General features: G+C 39.6%; 1 protein-coding gene across 1 annotated transcript in view; it reads right to left on the reverse strand.

Annotated features, from left to right (window-relative positions):
- The window catches only part of GPC3 (glypican 3), a 313,583-nt gene that overhangs the window by 128,644 nt on the left and 158,742 nt on the right, over window positions 1-26,197 (reverse strand). Inside the window, exon 3 of the mRNA XM_080910639.1 lies at window positions 14,337-15,031. Coding sequence (XP_080766765.1) covers window positions 14,337-15,031 — 695 coding nt within the window. The remainder of the gene's footprint in view (window positions 1-14,336; window positions 15,032-26,197) is intronic.

A 26,197-nucleotide genomic window follows, 5' to 3' on the forward strand; every position in this document is an offset into this window, starting at 1 on the left:
AACTCTAACAAGGTTAAAAGTGTTCCCTGATTTCCATTATGAAGATAAGTTCAATCGAGCAGCCTACCAGCATACCGATGCAGGTCATTCAATACCTCAATCGAACTAATGACTATGGCATGCATGCAAACAAGAGAATGTAACAGGCTGAGACACCAAACCCGGGGAAATGCTTTCTAAAAAAAAAAAAAAATAACAACAGTGATTTGCACCATGCATTTTCAAAAGCCATTGCAGAATGCATCGGCAAATGAAGTGGAATCTATTCCTCATGACCCAACAGATAGCTTTTGTTCTTGCTTATCCATTACATGTAAATTACTCGTGCTGACCTTTAATTGACTGTTACTGAAACACATTTTCAGCAACAGATTTTCATTGATATGCTTAGATGTGTGCAAGAGCCGGAGGAGAGCAGACTTAACAGATTCTATTCACCACTGCTATCATGAATAGTACCACCACATCTCTGAGTTGTCTTTGTCTCAACTGCATATTTACACTTGATTCCCTCCTCATCAAAAATTTCTCAGGCAACTTGTGAACACACAGATGCAAAACTATCTTGGCATAAAATTTCATCCTCTGCTTATTTTATTTCTGTTCTTCGAAAAAAAAATACTCATAATGCCCAGTGTGCTGAAATCCATAGTCATGATGTGTCTATTGTTATCTCTGGGGATTCTACAATCAGAACACAAAGCAAATCAGGAAGTAACTTTAGACGCCAGCTTGAATATTTTAGGTAGGAGAGAAAAATCATTGAAAGAGGTGGGTAATGCAACAGAAACACTACAGGCCTGATGGACAGAAGCCAGAGGGGGTGTGCCCTGGTTTGCCTTTAACTGACACATCTTTGGCAAACACCTTTCTTCTGATCCCATGGTCTTAAAAGTGAAGAGACAAGGCTAGGTCTTTAGAAATCTTCAAGAGATTTTCTTTGATCCCAGAACTCACAGATGCTACATAGGTGGCTACTTTTTATTTGTTGTTTTCCATCTTTACAACAGGAACAGAAAGTTTTGGACTCACTTTGCTTAGTTTCCCCATGTTTTAGCTCTCACTTCCCTAGACAGTTGGCTTGTTTCCTACCTTTAAACAATTAAATCTCCTTACTCTGACTTGAAAAGATAAAACAAGGAAATGTCTGTCCTGTCTGTGTGAAGCCTTCCTGGCTGCCGGATGGATAGATTTGGTCTCTTTGTATCCACTAGCTGCTCTCACTTGGCAGAGTAAAGGTCCCAAATAGATATCCTCACTGTCCACCTCTTGAAATTTGCATTTTATCTTGAATATTACCTTTAATGAGTCTTTTTCCCTCTTGCATTATCTCTCCAAAGTTTAAGATGAAGAAGAGTTGCTTATGTTGGGTGTGGGTAGTGATTCTGTCTGGTTTTGCCACCGGGAGTCTTACTGTTGTAGTAAAAGATATTAATGGGGAAAGAAAGGGTAAATAGAGCCGTGACAGAGCTTCAGGGAAACCTGCAAGCTCCAGGGACCCAGACAAGAATATCAGAAACAAACACTAGACAAAGAATCCAATCACTTAATCTGGGCAAGAGGTAAGGTGTCCCTGCAGTCTCTATGACAGGTTCATGGAATTATCAAATGGGAGGCTGAATCCATAGTCACAGTAAAAGTCAGAGAACAGGTGAGAATGATGTAATTTAGGAATAGGTAAAGGAGTCAAGAGCAACACAAAACATAAGAGTTCTTCACTGGTACAGGTGGGCTGCTCCAATGGAAAAGATGTGGAGTTGAGTGAAACAGACAAAAAGTAGATGAAAGAACAAATGACAATTCTTTAAACAGTAAAGGCAGGTTATATCTAGGAAAAAATATAGTATATGCATAGGCATATATGTATACAATAGCAATTAGTGAAAAATAGGCCATGGATTTTGAAAGAGAATAAGGAGGAATTTATGGGAGGGTTTGGAGGGAGCAAACAGAAGGAGGAAATGATGCAATTATATTATAATCTCAAAAATAAAAGGACTTATAACAAATGAAGGCAAAACTAATGGATTTTCAAGTGATAAATATTTAATTATTCTTATGATGAGTCCAATAAGGAAAATTATTAAAGGGAGATATCAGTGAACATATGCAGATGCCTACAAGGTTTCCTACCATCCAGCACACCCTCCCAAAAAGAATGATAGGCCATTTAGGAGGAGGTGGTCCTTACACAGCCAATATCACCTACAGTGGCTCAGATTTCTCTTGTCTCTACATCTTTCTTCTTTTCTTCTCATTCTTTGCTTTAATATTTTTTGATGGGGACCCATCTGATATTTATGACATCAAAACTTTTACATTTCAATTGTAGGAGAGACATGTTTTCTTTTTGTCTTATATTTCACTGGGGAGTGGGGAATATGCTATTTAATCTTTCTTTTCATCAGAGAACAGAATGGTCAGAAAAGTCATGGAAGGGGAAAGGAATGTGTAAGCAGAGTAGCTGTGAACAGAAGAGATGATTTTTTTTTTTTTTGCAATAGAGTAAAGGCTTAGCATTTAAACCAAAGGGATATCAATAAATTATCCCAGAGATATATAATAGACATCTATTCATTTTTATACCAACATAACTTTAATCATCATTTAACAGTGGTACCCAGTAAAAGGCAATTTAGCATTCTAATGCATAAATAACACTCTGAAAACAAAGGAGCCATAAACACAGCTTGAGTCCTCCCCCTATTCCTGGAGATTTCAGCACTAAACCACAGCAAAAAGAAGATGAATGTTAAAAACCAGACAAACAAACAGACTAACAAACCAACAAACAATTTCTACCAGGGATCCAGATACATTTTGCTGCCCCTTCCTCATGAGTCCTCTGGGAAGACCTATGTGAGCAGCCAGCAAATTTGTAGACGGTCCAGTTGGTCTGCTTGATTGGGAATTGACCTTAACTTTTGGGAAAACAGTGGTTGGCCTTCTTGGTAGGAGTTGGCAGGTAGAAGAAGAGTTCTATAACTACAGAGACTAAAGATGAAGTTACTACATGAAGCTCTAAATGTAGCAAGTAGTGAGAATTTAAGTCTTTAGGAAACATATGGAAAACCTGGTCAAGCATCTTTCTTGAAAAGAGCAATACTAACATTAGGAAAAGAATCCAGACATTTTTCTGCAGGCCAATTGGTTTATCATCCCCAAACAGATTCTTGATATTTGTATTGCTACCTCCCAGCAACTATGGACTGGGAGGAGAATTAGCCTCTCCTGTGGATAAGCCCCCATACTCATTGTCCAATGCAGAGTGGTCAGCTTTGCAACCATACACACACAAACAACAAAAGTGGGTGTGTGAGTGAGTGAGTGAGTGTGTGTGTGTGTGTGTGTGTGTGTGTGTGTGTGTGTGTGTGGGAGAGAGAGAGAGAGAGAGAGAGAGAGAGAGACAGAGACAGAGAGAGACAGAGAGAGACAGAGACAGAGAGAAACAAATAAGAGGCTATCAACTTTATAGAGTAGGGGGGGCATGGAAAGAGTCTGACAGAGAGTAACTGGGAAAGGCTAGAAGGAGGAAAGGGAGGGGGAGATGATGTAATTCTATTTCAGAAATCAATTTTAAAAAAACGAAGCTTTGTTGTAATTTCCCATTCCTGGTATCTCACAGTCTCTGACCAATAATAATCAGTGCTGTGACAGTTCTGAATAGGGCCTTTCAGAATAGAGCACTTGGAGTCACACATTATTTTTTTTTTAAATCAGAGCATTACAGATTCAAGAGAAATGGTGAAGGAGGAAATAGACCTGTAAACTTGATAAACAAAGATGTGTGAGGGAAAGAGTTCCTCCAGTGTGTTCTTTTGCTTTCTGAGATCCAAGGAAGGCTGACACCCTTTTAGAAGAATGGGCTACCTAAAGTGGGTTCTATAACTCCTGTCAGGATTAATTATACCAATTTGTAACAATTATTACTTTATTTTTAATCAGGTAGAGGACCCTAGTTTAGAATCCTACAATTTTATCTAAAGTACATTATGTCTAGAAAACCCGAAAGGACTACTCAAAGATGATTTTTTAAAAATGCTCACAACTAAAAGGAAGTCAGCCAGGGGCGGGGGTCATTGTAGTCGAGACATTTCGCATTAAGAGTTTGTTCAGGGGAATGAGCAGTTGAATCACTCAGAAATTCACTTAATAGGGAACTCCTTCTATGTTTGGCAAGAGATAATTTTAAGGTTTAGTGCAGAGTAAGAAAGCCACAGAGCTTCATATTTCACCATGGATATCTGAACTGAATGGGGGAAAACATGGCCGCTATAGAGTTTTAAAGCATTGAGGGATTTAAAAACAAAAAACAAAAAACAGCTCATCAAGAACAGATTCTGTTTTTAAAAGGTAAATTAAATAGGCAACAGTCCTGGGGAAAGCCTGAGCTCTGAGCAGACTTTGAACAATCTAATTAGGGTTAATTAATACAAGAATGAGGAAGAGAAGTCAGGCTCATTGGAAGTTCCCGTGTATTTCTCAAGGCCATATGTAGAAAACAGGATGAATAATGACTGAGGAAGCTGGCAAGAAGGAAAGACCCTGAGAAATTTCTGGCTCCCCTTCCTTCCTCTTCCCACTAACTAACTGAGTCAGTCCACAACCAAGGCCTGGTCCTTACCAAATATTTTAAGACTGGTTCTTGCTGGAGGTGAGGGATATACCTCAGGAACTCCTGCTCGACATAACAGCTGCAGCAGCAGTACATACTTCCAAGGCTCTTTACCTCTGTTCTTTCACCAGAAAAATGGCAATCAGCATAATGCTCTTCTCATGATAATTATAAACCGGAGGCCATCCACGGATAGAGCTTAGATCGCCATAAGGCACATAGCAAGCTCTAATAATTTTTGTCTCCTCCTCAACCCTTCTCTGCCCCATTCCTGTTCTTCTTCCCTATACAAATTGAGAAATAGATACTGAGAAGTTGCATTTTAAAGACCATTAGCCCATGTCAGTACAAGGCTGAGATCCTATGTAGAAGCTCTTGATTTCTGATCTGACGTTTCTCATAGCAGGAGATTTCATAAGGTGCAGCATACCACTCAGCTGTTTCTCCCTTCAGGAACTTAATGAATGGAATACAGAGTCCTATATAACCCTAAAAAGGAGTGAGAAGGTATGGGCTCAGAATAGGGCTTGGCTAGAGGTATGGGGCAAGCAGTGCTTGGGGGATCTGATCGCTCCTAATTTCCTGGGAGAATAACAAGAGAAATTCACAGCTAGGACTGAGAAATGTGGATATGTTGACAAGTTGATTTCTGCACCAAATCAATGTCTCCTTCAGCTCTGCTACATGAGATTTGATGATAAATATAATTCATAGCACAGGCTTGGGTTGAAAAAGAGTGCCTTATCTATTAACTGAAAGAAAAGCAAGAAGAACTTTAGACATCGTGTGTGTGTGTGTGTGTGTGTGTGTTTCCTTTTGAAAAGAAAGACAGCACTGGGGCTGCATATTTTATGGGGTTTATTTGTACTACACATCTTTGATAGGTTCGATTTGTAGCTGAAAATACAAACATACTGATTACAATCATTCTTTCCCACATTTAGAACAAAATTAATTATCTGAAAAAAGTAGAAAGGTTTCGATAGACTCTGAGTCAGAAAATGATAATAGACAGCACCAAATATAACGACTCTCTGTCCTGTGTTATCAGGTTCAGGCATTCTGAGTGGAATGAATAGATGAACTTAATTCGCTTTCTGCATATTTTTCAGAAAGGATCTGAACTGGGTAATAAGGGGCAGCTTTGGCTCTTTCCTTCCCCCAACCCAGACCGCACAGAAAGCAATAAAACAGCATTGTGGGGTTATGCACATCCCAAAGGGACATTTTTGAAAGGATATGATGAAATCAGTACTTTCACAGAAACAAAAGTCACTTGTTTTACCCCGTTGACACCCCCACACACAAGAAGGAAAGGAACAGAAAGCAGGGGAGGTCGCTGCAGTGCAGAGAGCTCGGCTCGCAGTCAGGCTTGGCTGCTGAGAATGATGACGCTTGCACTTGATCTCAGAAAGGCTGCAGCATACTTGAGGATACTTGTGCAAACTCACCCACTGTTGGCACTGTAATTTTTTTTTCTTTAACTGAAGCAACCATTGCAATTGCTCCCTCTTAGGAAATGACTATTCTACTGTTCTACCTATTTAAAACCTGCTTCCGTGACGGTCACAATTGTTCTGTTTTCCAATTTTGAGAGTGGGTTGGGGTATGAGGCTTGGCTTTTGAAGAAGCGAGCCAAGGTAGAAAGAACTTTGGCCTGAATACCTGGATCGAAATAGCAAAATGCAAAGGCCTGAGAGGTTAATGGGCCAAGGTATCTCGTGCAGGGGGAGGAGCATCATTAGAGAGTGACTGACACCCCATTTGCCAAGACAGACCTTAACTCCAGGCGAAGGAAAAGGCATAGCAGAGGAACCACACTGTGAATTCTGAGGCTTTTATAATGAATAAATATCCAGAAGCTATTCTGCCTTCATAAAAGAAAGGCTGCTTTCACCATGCTCTGACTCCCTGAGCAGCCACCATTTGAAACAGGCATTTTGTAGTCACTCACTGTCACCCTGAGAGCACATGGGTCCTTATGATGTTGGGCCATGGGGGTATCTTTCTGAAAGTCTGCTCTATTGGGCAAATAACGTTGAATTATCTAACTTTTCTGAACATCCTTTAGGAACAAATCCGTTCTCCCTGTCACTCGAAGCAGACGTGGATAAGTCTCAGCTAACTACCCTGTGGTTTTCACATATGCCACCTTTTCAGGGTAATAAAAGAGATAATGTCCTCAGCTTATGTAGCAATAGAACAGTTATAACTCTGCATCCACAAAAAGCAAAAAGTGTGTGTGTGTGTGTGTGTGTGTGTGTGTGAGAGAGAGAGAGAGAGAGAGAGAGAGAGAGAGAGAGAGAGAGAGAGAGAAAGAGAGAGAGAGAGAGAGAGAGATATGAGGGGTAACTGGAAGACCAAAGCAATAGTCTTACTGCTAATGAGAAGCAATAATATCAAGTGCTCCTTTGACAGGGTTTTGTTCTCTGAATGTGACAACACTGTCACCGCTTTTGGTCTTTGTGTATACATTTGGTTATGCTCCAAAGGGTGGCACATACGCTGCCTCATGGCTAACCAGAAAAAGTTGAACTAATTGTTCTCTGGTTTCCAACTCCTTGGTTTGATCCTCCAAATGCATGGAGAACTTGAGAGGGTCTTGCCATCATCCAAAGGGGGCAACTTGTAAGAAAATTCTTTAGAGATAGCTTGTGCTTCTGTGGGTCTTACAAACGGAAACACTGACCACTATTTGCTGCAAGCCATCTCTTCTAAGTATCTATATGGAGTGTCTGTATAGCTTGGATGCCATAATGTTTTCACTCAGAGAAATGAACAATACCAGTGGTGAGAAATGTTACCCAAGGGCAATGCTGAGAATCTAGCCAGTAGATCAACAGATCACTGTTTTACTTGCTTTTATTATTGGAGTGCTAAAGAAACATTTGAGTTCTCTAAGCTTGAAAGTGCTCTCAAGTACAGCACCACACTGTGTTTGCAGGAGTTATCCAGCCCTCTTTGCCTTGCCCCATGAGACTTGAGGCTAGGGAATCTGATACAAATGCTGATGCTCTGGTTACTGCCATTGCTGTGAGAACTTAATAGTTCTGCATCTCTAATTCATGCCTTTAACTGGTTTCCATAAGATGGTAGTAGACCAACATATCACCTTGCAACTGAGGAGAAATCCCAGACTTTCCAGAGTTCTGGAGTGCAGACTCCCACCTTATCAATTCATTGATCTTAGAAAAGAGGCTTAGAAATGTATCCCTAAAGCCAAAATGAAAGTCATGCTGTCCCTCACCTAGGTAAAGGCAAACAATGCTAGATTTGCACACAGCCCGTTTTCTCTCCTAACCTACAATCTGCACATAACATCAGGGTGAAACATTCAAAAGCTCTCTTCAATGATTAGTTTCAGGAACTTCCTGTGAAATTGCCACTCAATAGTGTCAATTCTTCCTTTGTAGTCTTTCAATAATTAGGTCATCTATGCTTAATAACTGCCTTTCCCAGGCTGAGGCAGTGGGGCCATAAGTTCTGAGCTAGCCTGTGCTATGAGTGAATCCTCAAAACAACAAGAAACCAATCCATAATCTTTGTTGGATGGCAATCACTAATGCTAGTTCTATTATGAAGGGTAAAAAAATAAGAGACAAAACATTTTCTGTCATGTCAGCAATGGACCTCATTTGAATAATACTGCGTATTGCAGTTTATGATAATGGCCTAGAGACACTAATGAGGTACTGAGATATTTGCTGGATTTATCATTTCTGAATCCCTTTGGAGAAGCTTATAGAAACTCAGAAAAGGGATCTCTGTCTGAGACTGAAAAATGAAGGTGCAGTGATAGCAGACAAGGAGAGAGCTTGGACAAACTGACATCTGAGAAATGACCTCAGCCTTCAAAGGCAGAGAAGAAAGGTAAAGCTAATCTTGGAAATTCTGGTGACTTACAGTCACCCACACAGATAGGAAAATTCATGAGCTTGATAGAGTGAATTATTTTTGTGGTTCAACAGAATCTGCCACAAAGCTTTCTACCACCCATGAATGAACACTGACTGTGTTGTTTCTTCAAAGATTCTAGCCAAAGAAATGGGTGTACTCGGATATCTGAATGGGTTAGGCTCTCAGTAGGCAAAGTTACTACCTAAGGAAATTCCAAAGTAGACATCTGAATATAATTGATGTTTAGAATAAATACCAAAGACCTTGAAAACTGTCTGTTGATTATGGAGATGTAGGTCTCTATTAGAGCGCATGCTTCATATGCTCAAGGCCCTGAGTCCCATCACTGCAAAAAACCAAGATGGCTATCCATTGTTCCAGTGGGCAGGGATTCAACACTGCGACGGGAACTTAATAGATTTTTCACTATTGATAACAATAACATAGGTAGAGCCTACACAAATATTCTCTTAGAAACTGTTTTGTGCCTTTAAGTGTTAGGAATATGAGAAAAGAAAAAGAAATAAACAACATCGTGTCTTTTAGTCCTTCACCGGGAAATAGTAAAGCAAGAGTCTCCAAGGAGAGCAAATGAATTCAAAAACTGATTGTGCAGCTGGAAAAACAGTAGGGAGCAATACAGGATATTAAATAATAAAATAAAAAACCAATTTAGGCTGTGTTTGGGGAATGAAGATACTAGTGAAGAGAGAATGGATGTGTTTGGGAGAGCAATATAGAGCCATGGTAACTAGCAAGAGCTTTGGAGTCAGACAGGCCCTGCTCTGAATCTGGGTTCTGAGACCTGCTGGCTTAGTGATCCCTAAATGGAGCAAAAGAATCGTTCATGCTCAGCTTCCCTACCATCTTTATGATGCTCAGTGTTCACCACAGTGCTTCCACAGTGAAAGGTGTAATAGACATTTGCAGAATCTCTTTCAGGGAGTGCTAAAGTGAGTCACAGTGACAGAAGAAAGGGGAAAGCGGTGGTGATAGAAAGGGTCGTAATTTTGTACGACTTTCAGTGAAACAGCATAAGTCAAGGTAATAAAATTGCGGGCCAGGCAACTTTAGCACAGGGGCATGCTAAGGAGAGTTAATAAAGCACACTAGCAAATATGGAAAAAGAAAGGTACCAGCAGCCAAGCAAGAGTGTAAGAGCATGAATTTGAAGGAGGGCAGGTGTGTGGGAGGGAAGGGAAGGGACAAGTGTTGTAATTGAGTTACATTCTCATAAATAAACAACAACAACAACAACAGAGTATATGAGAAATTACATGTGGACTAAAGACTGTCACTGAGATTAGAGACAGAAAGTTTTGGCAACTTTTTGGGGACAGGAATAAGCACCACCCTGTAACAAATGAATGAGTTGTTCATGAAATGCACGTAATTTATATGTAGGCAATGACAATCAAAGTGATTTGGAATCAAAAACAATAGAAGTTTTCAAACCTGTTTTACACAGGCTGCGAATGGTAGAGTGGTTGCCTAACATGTACATAAAGCTCGGCTTCATCCTCTGTATTGGGAAAGAAAGAAGCCATGGTAATTAGCACTGCTGAAAGTAAATGCATTATAAGGTGTACATAAGGTGTACATCTATATTAGCTTCAAGGTATAAAATGTGGAATTCAATGACACGCTGTTCAATTTTTACAGTGAGAGTTTTTTTTTCTTCACCCAACTACTATCAAAGGCTCAATACTCACTTGGGGGCAAGACGTCTATCCTTGCTTCCAAATCCATTTGAAGACCAGAATGGATCTATTGTTATTAATAACTTTTGGAGGGAACTTTACAGTATAGATGTTTGTCTCCTCCACTTTCTGTTCCCTTGCCCTCTTACATATACATGCGGATACCTACTACTCATTTATTGGTATTTTTTATTCAATTTATTTACACTAAAATGATAACAATCATGAATACTCTAAGATAAGTGTATGGAACTGGGATTGTGGCTAAATAATAGAACACTTTACTAGCACATGTGATTCTTTGAGTTCATTCATCAGTAATAAAAGGGGAAAAAAGCATAAATGGGTTGGAGAGAAAGTTTAGAGGTGAAAGACACTTGCTGCTCTTTCAGAGTACCTTACTTCTCTATTCCCAGTCCCAACTGCTAAGTGCCCAGTGAATAATGGCTTTTCCTTACACTTTTTAAAGATTTGTTTTTACTATTTTAAATGGTGTATATGTGTTCGTGTGCATGTATATGCTTAGTGAGTCCTTGCATTTTCTAAACTTAACAAATTCTTTCATATCTAACATAGCAGCCCCATTTTAGAGCTGTAACATCGTTTGCCGTTGTCAAAAAACAGCCTACAGTACCTGGGGTATTCACTTCCAACATCTCAATCATCTTTTCTCTTTCAAACAAGGCAATCAGACGTCCCTAAGGGAACATCAGGATCACTGGACACTATAGAAATGGCAAGTTCTCTAGCCTCCCCGTAGACTTCTGTTATCAGAATCTCTGGGCTTGGACTTCAGCAATGTTAAAAAAGTTCTGCCATTGACTGGGAGATGAGTCAGTTTTGGGAACTGAGCATTTGCTACATTCAAGGGTAATATGAGTAATAGGAACCCTAGTATTTGCCCACATGCCTTCACCTGGGAGTCTACATGATTGAGAACCATCCTTGGAGAAACTAAACACCAACCATCTATCTGTACTCATGAAACTCTAAGATTGTCACAGCTATGTAGAAGGGAAAAACCACCTTCAGGATGTGAGATGGATTATTGCTACCAAGACCAACAAAACTGGACAACATCCCTGTATGGATACCTCATGCCATTAAGTATATAGCTAGTTAAGAAAGCTGCCCCACCCCAACTCAGGAATAGCATGATGAGAAAGGGAGATCTCAGCACCACTGACCTTAGGCAAGGTCTTACTTTGGGGCATTCCCATCTTGTTAACACAAGGAAGTGAGGGTTGCTCCAGCAGAATCTTGTTAACACTTAATTTTAAACCAGCTTTGGGTTTGAAGGATTCTGTTTGTGGGTTTGTCAGCATGAACAGAGTGCTTCAATAGGTCAAACCTGATTTCTCCTCACCCCAATAAAGAGTCTTGCCTGCTTGTAGCCTGAACAGAGTGTATCTGGAACACACCCAGCCAGTGATTCCCTAATCCCCAGCAGGTGATGGAGACAACTTAGTCTTGGTGATCATATAACAGCAATGAGGCAGCATACATATGCTTTCTGTCTTAGTTCAAGCATTCCCAGGGGATAGCAGACTTCACGCTCTCATAACTAGGTGGGAGCTGGGAGCAATCAGGCCCTTAATGGCCAAAACAGAAAGGGACTGCATCACTGAGCACCTCCTGACAGCCAAGGCCTTTCCTCCCGAACGATAATGACACAAAATGTACTTCCTCTACTGTATTATTAGGTATGTGTATGAGCACATGCTTACATGTACATGCACTTAAATGTAGCAGGTCTGAAAGCCTGAAATAACTCTGCAATTTATGTCTTTGCAAAATCCTAATGGTACTTTTAGAGTGAAAGTCTGGAAGGATCTACTAAGGAACAGAGTGATAGGGCAGAAAGGATATTAGATTGTAGCAGCAGAATACCTTGGATTCTGCTTCTGGCTCTTTTCTTAGCTAAAAAAAAACTGTGGGCATGCCTCCTGAGACTTTATTTCTTCATTGTCAGATGGTATTAGACTAGCTCAATTTTCACACTGCCTTTCCAACATTCACATCATAGCAAAATGTTCACCATGGTAGAATTTATTTAGTTGCAGGTGCATCTACCAATGAAATTGTGACATATCAAGACTTCAGAACTATGGGGGGCTACGGATGCCTATCACCTGACAGAAAGCAAATGTTGATAAATGTTCACTCAACAAACCTGCAGGCCTAGACCTCACCAAAACAGTGTGCTGTGCTTAGTTTTGTTTCTTAATTGGTTCTTGTTTTGTTTTGTTTTACTCCTCTTTTTGCTTGTTGTTGGGAGTCTGGTTCTTAGATTCGTCCAGTCTATTCAAACTCCCAATCTTCGTGCCCTAGTCCTTGAGGACTTGAGGTATGGGCGTGTGGCACTTCCACACTCTAAACTTCATCTTCTTGATTTAAAAAGTACTGGGGGAGAAAGTACCAGTATGTTACGCTCAAAAAAAAAAAAAGTGCATGGATAACCTTTAAATACTCAAGACATCTTGCCATTAAAGGAGTCTTACTTTCCTCCTACAGTAGAGATTCTCACACCCTGATGCCCTTGGTTGGGGTGGGGCTCACCATAGACCCTCCATCAATACTAGTGAATGAACATATGAATGCACTTACTTTTCATTTTTCTAGTTCTGTGCAATTTACTTTTGCATAAGACCCCAGAATATGGCCTCAAATTATAAAGCAGTCAAGGGAATAATTAGCCATAGAAGAACACCATCGTTAGATAGGGCATTTCTGTTCATTTTACTATAAAATATTTTCTCAGCAAATGGGTTTTAAATGGCCAACACTGTGAATGGGGCAATTAGAGCAGTTCCATAAGTAGCCATGCTGAGGGGGGTTTCATTTCTGTCCTCCCTCCTAGTTTAATTCGCCAAAGAAACCAATTACCCCTATCATTTTGCACTGCCAGAGTTTAAAGACAAGGCTAACCAGCCTGTGCTGCTCTCTACCTTCTGGTTAAGTAATAGTTCAGAGTACACAGCAATGTACTGGAGGGAAGCTAAGAGCAGGAGTCAACAACTCCTGCTTAAACAACTCCTACCTTAAAACAATTTTGGAGACCTTGGACAGTACTCACTCTCTAAGCTTCATACCTCCTGTGTGAAATGGATACACTACTAAGATCCATCTTGTGGATGGCTGTAATATATATATATATATATATATATATATATATATATATATATATATATATATAAATAATATCATCGACAGAGGACCTGAGATGCACGCAGAAGCTCAACAATAGTAGTATACTGTACTGCTCTGGCACATCCTCCTATGGTGCTGGCAGCAGTTGAGATCATTGTCTGAAAAGAACATAGCTGGAAGTTCCTGGCTGTATGCTCCGCTCTACATCAGAAGTAGCTTTCTGTTGTGGGACTATGACAGCAAACAAGCTGCTACTGTCCTTGCAGAACTTCCCTTCTTCCATTACAAATCCTATCAGTTGGAGACTGGTATACTGCAAACATGAGTGGGGGGGGGCACAGATTCTTTTCCTTATGTCCTCGTGTGGGTTTAGTTAGTGGAAACGGACTCTCTTCTCTTCAAATGGTATTTTATATTCTCTTCAGAATGGCAATGTGATGTGTGTGGTAAAGACCATGGAGTGAAGTCAGAATAGAAGGTGATGACAACTAAATTAAAAATTCAGTTCCCGAATCATGTCTCTTCCACTAATTACGGAACTGGAAGTCCCTGTGCAACATACAATTAATTCACTAAGCTTAAGTTTCCTTGTCAATGAGAGAAAATATTACCTGATAACAACAACAGCTAATGTTTAATAAAGACTTACCGTATATCACACAGATGCTAGGTGTCTGAATACAAGCTATTCTTCTCCCATGAATTCAAAACATGAGACTCATAAAGATAAAAATCAGTTCCCAGTACTTGATAGCAAGGAAGTATGTGGAGCTAGAAGACAAGAGTCTGGTATTGCTACTCTATAGCCTGTAGTTTTAACATTCTGTCAATCTCTAAGTGTGCATTCAGCCCATCTGCAGTCTCACTTGCTAGTCATTTTTCCTTTCTCTATCAGTATCTGTTGCTAGAGAGGTCACCCCACCCACTACCACAGTGAAGGACAGTTCCTTCGAAACCTGAAGACTGATACTTACAGTGGTGGTCAGCTTGCCCCCGTTCTTCTGCACATACTGGATGGAATCATGGATGGTAGAAAAGAGTCCAAGCAGCACATTCTCCATGTCATAGATTCTGTACATGCCGTTCACGAGCTCTTCAAGAGACAGAATGTATTCTCTCCAGTACTTGTCGATCTCCACCACACCTGCCATACATCCTTGCATGACCACGTTGCAATAACCACCGCAAGGCTTAACCATCATCAGTCCCTGGCAGTAAGAGCAGTACCACATTCGGGTGAGCATACGGCCACAGTCCTTACTAAACTTGAGGTGGTCAGTAGTGTTGATGACTTCAATTCCGAGATTCAGAGCCTGAAGGAAGATTCTGGTGACTTGCAGTGACTTGGAAACCTGGGTCATAATCAGCTTGGGGAAACTGCCAAATACTTTCAGGTCACGTCTTGCTCCTCGGAGGCACTCGTTGATGTCTGATACTGACTCGGGCAGGCCTGGGTTCATCATCTGGGTATAGATGACGGGAAAGAGGCTGTCGAACAATTCATTGACCATATCGTCCACGTTGATATCAGAACCCAAGATGTAGAGAGACACGTCTGTGAAAAATTCACTGACAAACTCAAAAGCTTGAGGAGTCAGGCTGGGGTAGTTACTCTTGAACATGGCGTTGGTGTAGTTCTTGGCATGACGAACAACAATTTCAAAGGCCTCTGTAAAATAACAGAAAGAGATACACCCACAAATTAAAACATGAAGTCCAGGGTAAAAATGAATTTGGTATGCCTTTGTTGCTTTGATGATTAAGATCCATTTGCCTTAAATAATTGATTCACATTCATTGCTGATATTACTTATATCTCTGTGGTTGTTTGCTCCCATAAATCAATTTTTCTTTCTGAATGTGAAGTTTAAATCTTGGTGTGCACATAAATTCTTAAACATACAAATTGTATTTCAAATGACAACCACCAGGATTCAGTTAACACTTCAGCCTTTCATAAAAATATTGATTAAAAAAAAGATTGTATTCAAGGACATTTCATTTTTAGGCAGAGAAAAATATTTCACAACAGACCATATACTATATAAATTCATGTCACAATTTGAACCTGTTCAAACCCAGGAGAGAAGGGAGTTATTAGCCAAGGACAAAAAAATAATGCATATTTAATTATTTGAGGGGAGACTTTCTCCAAATAACTTTAAAGGCGATCTAAAAGATTGGCAAACCTGAAAAGGATATTTATTCACCGAAGGGGTATCTGGCAGGAAAGAACAATCCCTACATATATCTGTACATTTGATATTGACAGTAACCACAAGCTGGACATCTGGGAGGATAAACGCTAAGCTTCTCTGCTAAGTTCAACTTCCACATGGCTTGGACGCCTCATCCAGTCTACAGAGAGCACACATTCGAGATTACATCTGCTTGCTTCAGCCCCTTGGCATAAAGCCCAATTACTGTCATTGCTTTAAGGGAAGAAAAGTAGTAACGTGCCATCCCATTTTCCCCAGATCAAAATATTCTAGATACACATTATCACAGATAACTGGAGTGTCACATTTATGTGAAAGGGGGAAAAACACAATAAAAGTTTTTTTTTTCAAAAAAAAGCAATGAAAGAGTTTAAAAACAAACAAAACTATTCAAGCTTCCTGATATTTTACCTTAGCACTTTCAGTTCCTCCAAAATGCAAGGGTCCATGACAGATGTACTCTGAATGATGCCAATTCATGAGCCTTGAAAATTCAAATTATCACTACCTCCAGACTACTGGAGAAGGTATTCCTTGGGATCACTTAGGCCACCATTTCAGTCATCTGTGGCAAAAGTGAGCTCTAGCCTCCCGCTGCCATCTGCCCTAGATCCCTCACAAGGTGGCACTCATTCCGTAGGTCCTTCCCTGGAGCTCACCGCATGTCCAGCATTGTTGGAGAGGTGCCAGTGTAATTCTAAAGACTTTCCAAGGCCGCTAGAGACCCAACATGTCTTTAAATTAGAACTCAGCCATCTACAGGTTTTGAGAGTATGTGGATTGGTTATTGGTCTGAGTACGGCTTTTGTCCCGGAGAGGTACTGGTGTTTTTGATCCCTTCCATTTGGCAGCTCTGGGATGCCGGAGCAATTATTTTTCATTCTGTCAATCACTTCATGACTTTCTTTTGTTTAAAACGGTAAATGATTCAAGCAACTTTACCTTATAACAGTCTCCCTAGCTACACATCAGTTACTTTTCCTCCATCACTGAATCTACATATTGAATGCAGCTATTCGGTCATCTAGTCCAATGCAAAGGGTCAATTAATTGCTTAAAATGATCAGTTTGATATTCTAGGTTACCCACACATCTTTAACTTTAGGTAGAAATATAGCATTACATATTAAGCCTGCTGGGTGCTATGGCACATAAGCTAAATGGAGATCACTGAGAAACCATTCCTGTCTCAGAAATATTCACAAGTAGCTAATCGCAGTGGCTCACTTTTATAATCCAAGCTTTGGAAAACAGAGGCTGGAGAACTAACTGCTCCAAGTTCAAGGCCAGTGTGATCCACACAAGAAATCCCAGATTAGCCAGAGTTACACAGTGAGACCTTATCTCAAAAAGAAAGGTATACAGGTGATATAGAAAATTACAAGTCACATAAAAGGACATTTTTACGACAAACCTCTGAATTTGGTATTATCAATCCTGATTTAATAGATAATGAAACTGAGTCTCAGTGGAATGGGCATATTTCCCTAAGGGTACACAATTACACAGTAAACATAATCAATTCCAATGAGTGTATCTAAGTGATGGGTACACCCTAGCTGTCCTCAAACTTAGAATCTACACCACATTCTCAAAAGTCTTTGTAGAAAGTTAAGTTTTGTTTCAAACTCATTTCCCATTGACTTTCTCATCTCTGAATGAAAATGTACGAGAAGAAATTGAAACCCAAAGACCAATAAAGCAGAGCGGCACTTCCACCTTTGCCTTGGGGCAGAATGAAGTAAGAGACAGGAGAAGGCAGCTTTGCAGCCAGGTTACTCCTCTAGAGCTCACTCGCCCAGGCCACGCTGAAATGAATTCTCTGGGAAGCAAAGTTTACCTGAATTGTGGTATACTCATCCTCTAATATACAAGATACATGGCAGGAAAAACGCATAGGTTCTCCTACCAATAACATTTCTTTGTAAAAGTTCTGTTGCCAGCTCTACAGAATCAATAGAAAAGGAAAATTACAGAAGATCATGAACTCGGCTACAGAAACAACAACATATATTGCGGGGGCTGGGGGGAAGGCTGAGGTCTACAGTGAACAGTCAGCTCTTTACAGTAGAGTCTACATGTCAGAACAAACTTAGCACAGCTCTGAATTTTGCACAATTCTTTCTTCTGTATCTGTATCTCATGGCAGTGATTCAGTCTCTTGAGGGTTCAAGAAATAAAGTCAGGGATACGAATAAATGCAAGGAAGTATAAGTCCATTGACAACATAGTCTAATAAACATGTATACTTTAGCTAGAGATGATTTCCCTCTTTCTCTTTCCTTGGATGAAGTGAAGAGTTATGACCACTCAACACTAGTGGAACCAGAGCTATAATGAATAATTTGTCCTCAGAACATCCACCAACTTTTGAATTTAATAAACTGAGATAATATGCCCAGATAGGAAAGGTTTCCATTTTTTTTTTTGTTATTGCATGTTTATTGATTTGTGGTGCATATATATGCATATATATATATATATATATATATATATATATATATATATATATATATATATATGCATGTATGTGCACACACATGTGCTGGGGTATTCTTGTGGAGGTCAGAAGACAACGAATAGGAATCAGTTCTCACATTCCAACATATTAATTCTGGGGATTGAGATCAAATTCAATTTGTCAGGCTTAGCAATAGGCTTAGGCATCTTGCCAGTGTAATCCTGAGATTTCTAAATGTTTTTTTGCATCATCATCCTGACCACCACAGATGCTATAGTTGTCAATCTTCTTGACTTTTGATGCTCAGTGACAAACGCAGTTCTTCAGATATAGCTCCATGGGAGAAGTGTAGGGACTCTCTTTGAATGGTTCAAGAACCTCCTCTATTTAAGCAACCCCAAGATCTGTAGTCTGTCATTGCAGCAGAATGGCTATGCATAGTATATGGTGTTGGTGTCCCAGCATTTAAACCTACACTAAAAGAAATGGACTTTTATTTGCCTTCTTGGTAGTCAGCTTAGTCTTTTTTTTTTTTAAGGAGAATATACTTGGGGTTAAAAGACACGAAAAATAAATGAGCCGTGGAATCTCTTTCAAGGTCTGTAGAATGAGCAGTTGTTATAGAAACCAGTTCTTTTTTGTTTTCAAAGCAGTTTTCCCAGCACTGCAAGTATGGCCACTACTTTATGAGATGTTTTTTAATGTTACAAAGATGAATACTTCATAATAGATTGGATTGAAAACAAGCCTTATTTTCAAATACAGGTGCTTGGATGGAAGAAGAAAACTAACCTATCCCAGGCAACTGCAAAGTACATGTCCAAATCCATGGTAAACATGCTCATATCTAACCTCTATGTAACCGTGACATAACCACACATGTTTGGAATCATTTATGTTTTACTGGGGAGGAAGCTGAGGCTCAGAGACAGTATGGTTCCCACAGACAATAGCTCTAGTTCAGGGCCTAAATGTAAAAGCAGTGGCATTTAGTCTTGAGTAATTAATTGCTAGAGACTGAATGTGCATTAGTCTGAGAGGTGAAAATTCTCAGGAGGAAGAAACAGCTTGGTTGGTAAAGGGATGGCTGTGAAAGCATATGAATTGGAGTTCAACAATTCCCAGAACCTATGGAAAAAACATCTAGGCATAATCCCATTGCTAGGGAGGTCGAGTCATGAAGATCCCTGAGGCTTACTAGCCAGGCTTTCTTGCTTACTTGGTAACCAATGAAAGACCCAGTCTTCAGAGAAGCAACCATGAAACAAACAAAAATACAAAAAAATAGGCCAAACAATCAAACAGATACCCCGCAAAAGGAATATAGTTGATGCTAGGAATCAGGTGCACTGAGACAGAAATGAAGCATCTCTCATAGGCGCTAGAATATACTAGAGACAACTGAAGAAAGAGTCAGTGAGCTCGAAGAAAAATCAGAAACTATACAAACTGAGATGGGGGAAAGAAAGGAAGGGAGGGAAGGAGGAAGTGAGGGAGGAAGAAAGGCGGGAAGGAAGGAAGTAAGTAGCTAAAAAGTGGAAGACGAGTTTTCAAAATGTGGATTGTGTAAAACTATAAAAGAAGCGAAAGGATTATTGGGCAGAGGTATTTAAAGATGTCATGGACAAGATCTTCCCAAAATTCTGGAGACTCAGGTCTAGGAAGCCCAAAGAACTAGGCGAGTGGATACAAAACTGTCAACGCAGAGGCCCACATTCAAACTACAGAAACCAGAGGTAAACCAGGAGCCTTAGAGGAGGCGGAGGACTCAGCAGCTGCATCAACCACACCAGGAACCACGCCAGCAACCATGTCAGCAGAACGGTTAACAAGTAGAAAGAAAGAGAATACTCATGCTCTAGAGCTTGATTGGCATCAGCAGCTCTCCTTCAAACACTAACCAGAAATAAGACCTCTTAGACAAACCCAAGAGAGTTTGTCACTGGTGAGACTGGCAAAAAGTAGTAAAACCAATTTCAGTTACTGATTCTGAAGGAAGAATAGGAAAAAAGGTGGAATGGGGGGAGGGTGTCATTGGTGAATGAGAAGACAAAATATTTGTTTCTTTTTCTTAATGATTAGTACCTCCGTGATAGAGCACTTTGCTTAGCATTAGTGGATAATGACTAAATTCAGAGCACTATTAAACAAATGAGAGAGTGAGTAAATGAATGAATGAATATATAAATAAAATTCAACAATAATAAAACCAACAACCCTCTTGGAAAATAGGCAATATGGCCAAATTGCTGCTTCTTGACAAAGAGTAACAAATTCCAAACAAATAGAGAAAAAATTTCTCATCTTTGGAAAATTGGAAATGAAAGTCATAATGAGATGCTCCTATGCAGGTATTAGAATGGCTATACATCATACAATTGGCAATGCCAAATACTGTATGGATGGAGTGTAACAACAGATACTGGGCTAGTGGGAAGACAAGATGCTTTAAGAACTTAGATGATAGGCAGTTTCTTATAAAAAGCATTTCATCATGTTATCCAAAGATTGTGCATCCCTTACCATGTACTTGACTGTTCTTTCCAATTTAAAACTATTTCAAATAAAGTCTATTAACTTGGAAAGCACCAGAACTGTAGAACTCAGTCTTTGATGGAAGTACTGATGAGAATCACTGAACACAGTTCAGTCACTCCCTCTTTCTTCCTTCAATCTGCTTTGACATTTTGTTTTTGAAAAGGGGAGGTTTAGCATACAATAAATGCCATAAGCAACAATGTAATTTTAGTTGGAAGAACTGCTGCAAAAAGTTAATGGGCCAAAACAACCAAACAGGTAATGCATTTTGGGTATTTCTGAAGAGTAAATGATTATTTTTAAAAACCAGCCATAGAGAAAAAGAAAGTTTACATTGCAAGTAAGGTTTTCGTATTATTCTTTAAAAAAAAAAAAATAGTTCATAAAGAAGACACCAAACACTACAGTTCTGTTTCTATTGTATTTTCCTGGTGCTTTATCATTCACATTAATTTAACCAGAACTAAGTTTAAGAATAAATTGCTACTAAATATAAATAATTTATTTGCACAGCTTATAAACACATGATCTCCATTTTTACCTTTCACACAGCAGGGTTCTAAATATGAGGGAGATCAACTAGCCCTAAAAAATATATTTGAAAGAAAGAATGAAAGGAATATATTTTCATGGAATATTACATGTGTCATTAGAGATAAGTGAAAGATTAGATAGGCAGACAGACAAATGGATAATGATGGATGAATGGATGACTAGACAAATGAGTAGATGAAAGAATGGATGAACTACGGCTAGGTAGGTAAAGAGATGATAGATAGATAGATAGATAGATAGATAGATAGATAGATAGATAGATAGATAGTCAGTCTGATAAAATTTTCTCCAAAGGCTATTACAGACTAGAAGACACAATTAAAATGATTTATTGCCAGGGTCGTCAGAAGCAAGAAGTGAAAATCTGTACTAGAAAATTTATGACCCTGCAATAGTTGACCACACTTTTGCCCCATTAGTCTAATTAGTTCTTATCATTTACTGTCCATTAGTTTTCCCAAACAACTAGTTTGCTTTCACCTTCTGGACTCTTTGAGTCATGTAACTCATAATTTTTCCCTCATCACATTTATGACTTGAAAGCTTACAGCTACATTTCTAGCCTCCCTCTATCAAGCATAATAAACCTCGTGTCATGTGTTTCGTGTCATAACCTTGCTCCATCTTTCCTAAATGTACTGTGCACTGGCTTGAGGGTTCCTGGGTATTGGAGTTCCAGTGCCCCTCCTAGTTATTAATGTACAATCTTAAAGAGCACTGGAAGTTCTTTGGGGAATAATCAAGTAGGTAAATAAGGGCGCCGTGAAAGACAGACAAAATTTCACAGCAATCATGCAATCTCAGCGGTGGTAGGTACTGAAGTGCCCCCACTTAGTAAATGGGCGGAGCCCTTTCAGGAACTCATTACCAGATGCTGCCCTCCCCAGCAGCTGTCAGGGTCCTCTCTTTACACTTCTTTTCCCCACGACTTAAAAACTGGAGTTAAATGTACCTAACAACGTTAAAATGGGATAGGGTTTAGTATGAGTAGCTTCGACAAAGTGTGTATGTTCATATTGCATAAGACAACCCTGGGAAAACAGACAGAACAGTGAAGGAGTGACACTCACTAAAAGAATGTTAGTTCATTCTTTAAAACAGGAAGTCGAATGTTATCCAAAGAAGTCCTGTAGTTTCTTCAAGAATTTACATAGTAGACGGCAAAGGCCTGCTACTTCTCCAGGAACTATGGCAGGTCACATGGATTAGTGGATACATCTAAATGGCTTATGTTTCAACTGGACCAAAAAGTCCATTTTATGTCATATTCTAGATCTGGTTCTTGTCTCCACAACTTCTGAAGATTTTGCCTTATGATCCATCATCGTGATTGATGAAGCAAAGCTAAAGAGTCTCTTTCTATCAGTACTTGCTAACCTAAGTTTAGAAAAATAACATGTCTTCTGGGGGAAGAAGATACTTAATGAAAGGTTCTACTCCATTAAGAGGGTGTAGTGTCATTTCAAGGTTGGCATGGAAGTATTCTGGTAGTGACTTTAGCTAATGAAAAACCTCTGTTTCTGTTCAGTGTAACTTAAATTATTGACATAAAGAACAAAGTACATAGAAGATCTTCTGTGTTGTTAAACCAATTAGCACGTGTGTTTTGCACTGTTTTCTTCTTCAATTGCTTAGACATTGAACTACCATTCCAAGGAAGGTCAATTGTCAATGGCTTATGCAACTTTTGCTTGTTCTTTTAAACATAATTGTTCTTTTTTATTTTACATATAGAGGTGGCTTGTCTGCATGTGTGTCTGCATAGTCCATGTGTGCCTGCTGCCCACAGATGTCAGAAAAGGCCATCAGACCTACTGAGACTAGGGTTATACACAGTTGTGAGCTGCTATGTGGGCTCTGGAAGTAGAACCCAGGTCCTCTGGGTTAAGAGCAACAGTTGTGATCTATCTGCCCATACCGAACCCTTATTCTTAAAGAGAATTTTGTCTTTAACTTGCTAGTAAGAATTTCTGTAGAATTTTGCATTTCCACGGGTACTTTACAGCAAAGCAACAGACTGCCCTTTCCTACAGGTCACACTGAAATGAAAAGTCCCCTTTTTACTCCCACCAGTAACCAAAAGTACCAAATCTGAGTTGCCTTAAAAGCTCCACATGCATAACCCTTCTGAAGGAATGATTCATTCATTAATTCAACAGGTGTCTCACTGAGCCATTTGTATAATAATATTCTATTCAGTTTTTACAGAGTTTTATGTGACCGCCAAACTTAAAATTTACTGAGACTCTTATTGTTCCTCCTGTCCCTCATGACTCATGACCAATCTAAATTCTAACTCTTTTGGTACCTAAATGGCCACAGGCCCTTATCATTTTGTGATATTAGCAATATTAAACAAATGCTCAAAACAAACATTTATGAGTTATTTTAGTTGTCTTATTAGACTGAATTATTTGTATGAATATATGTTTCATTTAATACTGAATGCTATTTGCTAGTCTAGGGGTAGAGCACAAAACTGCATGGTCCCTAAAGGCTTGTAATGGTCAGCTATGATAACATAATACATTGCCTCTGTATGGTGAAAACACAAAACACTGTATATATGATCTTTTGTTCTATGAATCTTTCATAGCTTAAATCTACGCAGCATATAGGTTACTAAGTCACCATGATATATATGTGTGTGTGTGCTCACTGGTGCATAACGTAGCCAAGGGAAACATTATTATCTCAGTTTCACATATGAGCTAGCTGAAATTAAGACTGGATCTAAGTCATACAGCTGTGTAGTTCATGGTGGCAGAAACGGAACACAGGACTCTTGGCTTCGTGTACAATGCTAGCATGTTATGTCCATCTCCTTCAAGATTCCATGCCACTTGAAGGTAAGCTTCAGGAATAAGGAATAAGAAAGTAGCAGCCCTGCATCACTTCTTGTGGCAGAAAATGTAGCAAGCATTTTATGTGAATTAATTAATATCATTTCCATTACCTTATACAGAGTGCCTACTGCTGTCTCTCCTGTAAGGGGAGAAAACTGAGCCACAGGGGACCTGAATTAAGTAGAAGGACTGAGATGTGAATTGATGCAGTCTGAACTCAGAGATGACCCGCCAAACCACTACCCGCTACTGCCTCACTAGATATGTGAGAATGTTTGCCAGTCAGACATAAGGACTTGGACCCAGATTCCCTAGGAGTCACATAAAGCAAGATGTGGTAGCTCATATTTGTGATTCCAGTGCTCTCGCAAAAGAAAGGCAGGAACAGGAGAGTCCCCAGAAGCTCACCTAGAGTATTCAACAACAAACAACAAAGAGACCGATACCAAATGAGGTAGAAAGAGACAGCTAACATGCGAAGTTGTTTTCTGACCTCTACACATGCACCACAGCAATGCCAATAGCATGCTTATCTGCTCTCTCCCAACACCCAGATAAAGAGGATGAATTTATTTGTCACAGACTGTATACATGTCTTTTTTTTTCCTTTTCTGTTGGTTGAACTCTAAATAAGCTTAATGCTTCAGTTGCTTGGCGACACTGAATCTACTGAATAGATAAGAAAATAATTCCATGTCATGGGCAAAATGGAGGAGTGCAGCAAAAGGAGACCCATTCCAACTACTTATACAATCATTTCTTTAGAAATGTACTGCCTGCCATGCCTTATACTCACAATGAAAATGGAAATTAGAAGAAAATCAGCAAGAAAGGGATTATTGGCATGAGCACGGAAATCTCGGAGCTCTGTTATAGCCAGAAAATTATGGTATTTAATTGAAAAGCTCGTCTTTGTTAAAAAGAAAAAAAGTCAGGTCTTCTCTCAAATTGCAGTTCCTTAAAGGGAGTACAGTCAGAACGGGCAGAACCACGACAGGAAGGCAGAGCATGAGATGTAAGGACAATGACGACTGGAGTACTTGTGAGTCTTGGAGGAGTTCTAGAGCCTCTTCTGATGAGCTCAGATGAGAAAGATCTACTGAGATGCATTTGCTGGGCTCTAGCAGTAGGCAAAGTCTAAACAGGATGAGAAGTACCACTCCAGCCATGTTTAAGGGCAGGTAGGAATTGCTGCCATCCAAAGGCCAACTGCACATCTTTCTTGTGACCTTGTCAAAGAGATGGAATTTTACCTTAGAAAATGGCCCTGATAGTCTCTAAACATGACTGGTTCTTGCAGAGGATCAAGATTTGGTTCCCACTACACGTGTGATGGCTCTCTGCAGCCACTAGTTACAGTTTAAGGGGATCTAATACCTTCTTCTGGCCTCCTGGGGGCATCCCGGCACACACAAAGTACTGTCACATATGGGCAGGCAAAACACCCATGCGTGTTAAAATAAAGTAAATGAGACATTTTTTAAAGGTCAAATTTTTAGAAGCGGAGAGTAAAATTGTGGATGTCATATTCTGGGTGAGAGCAAAGGAGAGATGTTGATTAAAGGGCACAAACTTTCAATCATAGAAGGAGAAAAAAAGTCCCAGAATACAACATATAGTGTATTGCCAGTAGGAAAAGTTACCAAGAAAGTAGATATTTTGTTCTAATTATAATAGGACAATAAATCAAGAATGTAGAAAAGGGTCTTGAAGGAATAGATATACTTATGGTATAGATTGTGGACATGGTCTTATGGTTGTGCACTTATATCCAAATTAAGCTGCAAAGCATGCTTTCTGTATGTCAACTATGCACCAATTAAGTGAAAAATGCAGTGCCATTGTGATTGAGAACTTAGGACATCAAATCCCTCTAGGCCTGAGTCACACAGTAATTGGTACCTCTTCACACCAAATCAATGGAGGCTGTGCTACTCCCTGAGTTATTGGCTGTAGCAGTTATCAGAGGCTTTAGCAGCTGTCTAAGTAACATCAGAAGCAAGTGTAAGGATATTAGCTAGAGCCAGGCAGAATGCTTCATGCCTATAATCCCAACACTTGGGTGCTAAGGCAGGCAGACAGGGAGTTTGAGACTAGTCTCAACCATGCCGTGAGTAGGAGGTCAGCCTTGGATGCATAAGTTAGTAAACTATCTTTTATTAAACATCCAACTGTATTTGTTTTTAAAAGAAAGGACATTTTCTAAGACACCAATA

The sequence above is a fragment of the Micromys minutus genome (assembly GCF_963924665.1).
Source record: "Micromys minutus genome assembly, chromosome: X".
NCBI classification, from domain to species: domain Eukaryota; kingdom Metazoa; phylum Chordata; class Mammalia; order Rodentia; family Muridae; genus Micromys; species Micromys minutus.